The sequence below is a fragment of the Apis dorsata genome, unplaced genomic scaffold, assembly GCF_000469605.1.
Source record: "Apis dorsata unplaced genomic scaffold, Apis dorsata 1.3 scaffold_265, whole genome shotgun sequence".
Classification (NCBI taxonomy): Eukaryota; Metazoa; Arthropoda; class Insecta; order Hymenoptera; family Apidae; genus Apis; species Apis dorsata.
This window is the reverse complement of record NW_006263543.1, coordinates 511,461-518,364: the sequence shown is the minus strand read 5'-3', so window position 1 is coordinate 518,364 and position 6,904 is coordinate 511,461. Positions and strand designations below refer to the sequence as shown.

Sequence of the window (6,904 nt, the reverse complement as noted above, 5' to 3'; positions counted from 1 at the left end):
TCGCCCCCTCTCCGCGCGCATAGGAGATAGAGGGATCGATAGAGCGGGGAGATCGTTTCGAGGTCTCCGCCGTCGGTCTTCCGCTGCTTTAGATCGTAGATCGACGTCTTGTTAAGCTAACGAAGCCTCCCTCCCCCCTTCCTCCTCCTTCCGAGCCGAGAAAACCGGGTATTCGTATCGAAGTTTAGGACCATCTCACTCAGGACAGAACGGGAGAGGAGAAAGCAAAATCTGTTCTGGAGAAGAGATGATTGGACAGATAAGGAGAATTATATTTTAAAACATGGTCGAAATACGTGGAGATCTAACTCGAAGAACATCGAAAGTAAAATACGTTTGGATATCACTTCAGTTTCAAGGGGATAGCAAAAATTAAAATCTTTTAACTTCTTTTCACGATGGATCGCAACGCGATCTGACTCACCACCACGAGTCGGATCGACACTCGACGTTCAACGTCAAATGGTTTAGAGTATGTCGAGAGTATGGAGGACGCTTTATTGCGTCGATTGACGGTTTCTCACGACGAGCAACAAAGCAAAGGAGTCGAAGGAACGGGACCGTTGCGAGAGGAGGGGCTTTGTTCATCGGGTACGTATCGCGATCGACCAGCCTAGACGAGATAGAATCTCTTTTCTTTCTAGCCTCGGCGGGAGAACGAACGTGTTTATCCGCGAGCGATTGCGACACGATATGTTAATGCCCGCGTCTGCGCTCTTCCCACGTGACGCTGACATGCGTTTCCATCGTGTCCTGGAAAAATATTCCGCCCCAACGACGCCGCGTATCGATGCACGCGGCTCGAGGCGAGAGATAGATCTCGAGGAGAGTGAGATCGTCCCGTTTAGCCAATTAAGACCGACATCTTAGACAAAGGTCGAATTTTTTAAATCGTTGGGAAAAAAAGATTTTCATTTTTCAATACCGTCAATGTCGCGTCGATCGAATCAATCGGAATTGAACGATGCCACGATCAATCGTGACTCATTCGTGTGCCAGTTTCACGAACAAGTGGGAAACGGAGCATAAAATTAAATTAATGGATTTATTATATTGTCGTGGAAAGAATATTATTTCTGGCTTTTATTTTTTTATACAAGCGAATTACAATAACTTGTTTCCCAGCTATTTTTACTTTTCGCGCGATTTCTCAATCACCTTGTTCCAGAATTTGACAAATTATATTTCTTTTAGTCCTTCAAAATGTTTTCAGCTTCGTCCATGATTTCTGAATAAATTCTATCCAATATGTTAAAATTTGATAAAATCATTTGTAACTCACTTCTATAATTATTAAGTCATCTTGTTCTATTTCTAATTCTTCTAATCAATTTTTCGCGATCGTATTGTTTCCAAACTTATTAATCACAGCCATTCCGATATCGAAAAAATCAGAGACGTGCATAGGGATCCAAGAATTGGACAGAAATTAGGTTCCACGGCCGCGGACAAGGGCAACGCAACGTAGACCCCCGTCGAAGATGATATCTGACGGCAAACAAGCCGGCACGTTAACGAGCCCATGGACCAGAGGGAAACGACGAAAAGGACCGATGGACATGGATGGTGGAACGGCGAAGAAAAGCCTCGAATGGCCGCCTTGGCCGAGCAAATCCCTTGTCCCTCGGTGACAACCTCGATCGTATCTGAACTTTGGTAGAGCTTAGGCAACCGAGAATCGAATTAAACTCACCGAACGATCCAAAGAATCGGACGATAAAGAAAAATTCGCAAGTTTGTCGAAACGGATGCAAAGAATGTGCGACGATCTCCACGCGCGGAGGAGGACGATTTAAGGCGACCTGTGGTCTTTCTTTAGCTCGTTTGAGGTATAAACAATATTGTAATTGAGGATTAACGAGAGAATAGCATGCGGACCGCTACCTCGTTTACCGAGGAGAATCGATTCGTTGAACAGCATTTAGAACAGAGATTCTCAATCGTATGGACGTTGCACGTTTTTATCTTTAATATTATTGATCGATAAGAAGAAGCTAAATGTAAGATGAATCGAAACAATATTCTTATTCTATTCGTTAGAAAGTTAATCGTCGCACAGTTTAAGAATAAGTCGTTGCAAAGTTTTCCAAGTGTTGTTTAATTGAAATGGTAATATAAGAGACGTTTGATCGATGCATTTAATTTCCCTCTAATCTTGGAAAAGTTAACACGTCAACCCCTCGATTTCCCTCGGTTGCGGAGCGATGCATTAACCTATCAATGTGAAAACAACTTCCTCTCTCCAACAGCACGCGAATCGAGGAGAAAGTCTCTTTTTGCAACATGTTTCGACACGAACAGAAGAAACATTTTCCTCTTTTATATACGTGAAAATTCTTTCGTAATTTCGAGGTTACGATTCATCACGTTAGAATTCCATTCCGCGTGTCTTCTCATCCTCGCGTCCACGATATCCGGTTCTCCCGCCAGTGACGGATCAAGAAGGTAGATATACGAAATATATAATAAATTATAAGTATACTTTTCACTCGTTCTTTTCACACATTAATTAATAAATAAATCATTTACATATTCGAAGATCAGAATAATTATCTCTGATTAAAATAAAGAAAAGTAAGTGAATGTTAAAATTGATAAAAATAACAAGATATTTTACAATATATAATTATTCATGATTTATTTATATTTCTCATCCTTTCAGACGAATAAATTAAATAATTATAAAACTATACGCATAATTCACGGATAAGTAAAGCTAAAAAGAAGAATAAAAAAAAATTTGCGAGTTTAAATTTTCAGTTCAAACGTGAAATGATATTTATATAATAATCTATATATAACTCTTTATCCTCGTCCCCCTTCGTTACATCCGTCCCTGTCTTGCGATTGACGTCGCAAAAAGAAAAGACCAGCGGAAGGCTTGGACAACGAGTCGAGGAACGTTTTAATCGCTGTGATTTCGTTGTTGGCTAACGATGGGATAACGATCGCTATATTCCCCGACGAGGTGGTACGAGATACGGCCGCGGATAAGGGCATGCTTCGCGTGCTGATCGCGGTGGAACGCGAAGACAAAGTTTGATTTCGCGGGTGTTGCGTTACCGTTTAGCATCGCTTAATTAATACGGATACGTAGAGAGCTACGCGCGTACGCGCAAATCGCGAATCGCGGGGAGTGAACGCGGGCTGATCGAAATCTCGTCACGAAACGGCCGACGTTTCTCATCATGCGATGAATTTTAAAGCCCTGTGACAAATACGCGAGTGGCAATTCTTCCTTTAACGAGAAGAATCCGTGACATCATCGTGGCGAACGTGAAGATACTCGATGGATAATGAGCGTTTCCCTTTCCGATTCACCATTTTATTCCATATATTCGCGCTTGAACAATTCGTTTGGAGTTTAGTTATTTAGTTGTTTATTTACTTCAATTAATTGAATCGTTCGACGATTAGATTTGGATAGGTTTTTTTTTAATCAGGAATAAAATTGTTGTTATATGTTGTTTGGAATGGAGCGGAGAGAGGAGGGATACGAAACGAAGATTTTTGGAATTTGTAACGTATCGTAACGTGATATTTCGTCATTTTCTTGATATTAATATCGCTACTTCGGATCGTGTTACGAAATATTTGATAAGAACAGGTCCAACTCGAATGGGTATAATATCCCAAAAAATGTGTATATTGTCGATCATTTCGTTTCTCTATATATTATCAAAATACACGAGAGGATAATCGATCCTTATTGATATAATAAAATTTCAATTCCGATTCTCGTCGATACTAATTCAATGATAAATCCAATTTTGTTTCATCGATACCAGTTCTCAAATCGTTTGATCGTACTAATAAGACGTTAAATAGAAAATACACGGATCTTCGAAACGGTCGATAACAACCGTGCTACATAAAAATGGCGAAGTGAAAGTTTTCCAGGTAATACTAGAATCGTCAAATATTACGTAACAGTTGTTTCTAGAATTATCTATCCGATACCAAAAGAAAAATCTTCAACAAATTATCTTTCATCTAAGTCTTCTTAATTTCTTAATTTCAAACCCGATATTAAAATTATTATAATATACTTTTCCATACGTAAATAAATAAATCGTTTAAATTCAAGTCTACATCAACGTTCCAAAATTCCAAAAAATGCGAAACATCATTCGAAATCCAATTTGATATCCGCAGGAAAATATGTAATTAGAAAAAGAAATCTCTCCTCACGTAGGGATAGAAAAACTGAAACTGAAATCGATCTAACATCTTATCAACGTTATCACGACAGATCGCAATCGAGAACGATGAAACGAGAGCGCCGCTTAAAGACACCGCGACACGATTTCCTCGAGCCGTCCCTACTTGATCGACGTGGCGCACGCTTTTGATTGTTATTGATCAATCGTTTCGGCGTGTATTATACTTACACGGGTGTAGTAAAAGTGAGAGGACGTATAATATGCACATACACGCACACATACACATTTATATCGTGCGATACACACACACACACACACGTGCAACAGAGAGAAAACTGGCACGCCACGCGGCTCTATAACGCTGCCACGACACAACGAATATATAGAGACGGCGGATCTTAATGAATCTTTATGGGATGGTGTCGTGAACTTGTGTACCCTCCGGTGACTGACTGAACCCGGCCAACCAACCAACCATTGGCGCGCCACACCACTCAGCTTCTGGGATGCTTCTCCATTCTCGTTTATTCCCTCTCGTCTTTCTCGTGTTCAAACAGAAGGGAAAATCGTGGCAACTCTGCCGTGTCGAGACACGTTCGAAATACATCGAACTTGATATTAAGAATGAGTCGATTTTCGTTTGCTTTAATCGGTTCAGGCTTTAGAGAGATTTCCCGAGGAAATAGGCGAGAGGATTTTTAAATTTTTGGAATTTTTCTTTTAGATTAGACGTTTTTTTAGAAAGTTGAAACGTTTTCGACGAGTTTGTTGGAGATTGTCGGAGGACGAGTATAAATTAAATTTAACGGAGGAAGAAGTTTTGGACGTTAGAAAATGGTAATAAAAATTTGGAGGGAGCAGGTGCGACATGTAAATTAATCGGTAAGAAGAATCTAGAATCATGCAAATTCGTCGGAATAAAATTATCGCGGAACGGATACGCGACAAAGATAATCCCGAATATCTTTCAAATCCATCATCGTGGCTTCTATCGTGGTTCGAGAGGATAGAATTTCGATTCGAAAAAGAAAAAAAAGAAGGAAGGAAGAGAGGGCTACGCCAATGCGACGAGTTGCTCATTAGCCCGAACGATGGCGTTGCCGCGTGTTTGATAGTGTGTTGACGCGCGCTCGTCGGTGTTCGTAAAATTTGAAGGGCGTGCAGAAGGTCCGTGGGGTCCCGACGAGTCGCGTCTTGATTGTCATCAAGCCGTTTCTCGTCGCGTGATATCGTCATTAACGCGCCAAGCCCTGAAGAACGCCGTCGATCTCGTACACGCGGAGACCGCGTTTCGTCCATCGATCCGCGCCGATCGATCCATTCGAAACCTTCTCACGATCCACGCCACTTCGATCCTCGTGCGATCGATAAACATTCGACGAACGTCGATGGGAAATCCACCGATGATTAGAGGAATAATTTATTTTTTTTTTATCGCGCGATTCGTCGTTTATCTCTCTTATTCGTCTCTTCTTATCTCTTCTTTTTTTAATTTTACTCCATTTATAATATTATGATAATTTATAATAAATAAACGCGGAGTTTTATGGCAAGATAAATTTTTTTATAAATCGGTTGATGAAATGAAAGTTGGGATATTAAATTGACGTGAAAGATTTCAACGTGTATAATTGTGAAAAGAAAGCGAAAGTGATTTGAAGGATTTATTCAATTAAGGTGTATTTGAGTTAAGTTTAACGAGTTGCATTTTTGAAGAGATTATTGATCTCTGTTGTTGGCAATTTTTCAAATTTTTACGACGAATGAATTAAGATGTTTCTCTTATCGAACGTTTGAGGAAACGTCGATCGCGATTAATGGCGGACGGAGCGACCATGAATCGTGACAGATTAAATCTAACGACTATCTCGGTGGATAAAAACGGAGATATGGTAATTTAATAGGGGATTAAATTGAGTTGGGGATCTGTTATCGAATTGTTGGAAGCTAGTAAATTCATTGGTAGTTTCTGGACTTCGATGAAAGATTTTATTTACCCAAGGATCTGGTATTTCAGTTATTATCGCTGGCAATTATCAAACTATCATCCATTGATAGGATTTATAGAATGTTGCATCGACTTAAGTCACGATAAATTATCAACTTGTTACGATACGGCTAGAAACTAGCATCATTTATAAAACTGTTCAATTAAAAATTCTATCTTCTACTTAATCCTTAATCTTTACTCATCGCGTACTTTTAACTCCCTTCGTTTCGAATTCTAATTATTTAATCAAATCGAAAAATCTACTCTATCGAATGGTAATATAAAATTTTTGTTTAACAAAAATTAAATTCCTCACCAAAATTAATAAAACATCAGCCACTATATTATACCCTTTAAATTACTTTTCTCATTGTACCAAATTCATACTACACTAAATCAGAAATATCCACTTCCCTTTTAGATTCGATTATCACCACAATTACCTACATTCCCTTTCATAAAAATTCTCGACTACCATTCTAAATAAAAAAGAAAAAAAAGGAATCACTCACCGGGATCCGAGGAGTCCAAACTAGCGGGCGCCTGTGCGCTGAGGGGTCCAGGTGTGCCCCCGCTTCCGGGGCTGCGCGCGTCCTCGTTGCCACCCGCGCCAGGGTACGACAGCGACGAGGAGGGTGGCCTCTGCAACAAAAGACGACACGAGCGTTTCGAGCGTACGTTTGAAAACAACAACAACAATTGCAACTCTAATCCCCTTGTCGCACGAGGCGATCGAAACGACTACGAGGGA

At 40.1% G+C, this 6,904-nt stretch overlaps 1 protein-coding gene across 1 annotated transcript in view; it reads right to left on the bottom strand.

The window, feature by feature from the left end:
• Nucleotides 1-6,904, bottom strand: part of LOC102672658 (homeobox protein homothorax-like) — a 321,785-nt gene that overhangs the window by 311,059 nt on the left and 3,822 nt on the right. The window contains exon 2 of the mRNA XM_031510833.1: nt 6,666-6,894. Coding sequence (XP_031366693.1) covers nt 6,666-6,894 — 229 coding nt within the window. The remainder of the gene's footprint in view (nt 1-6,665; nt 6,895-6,904) is intronic.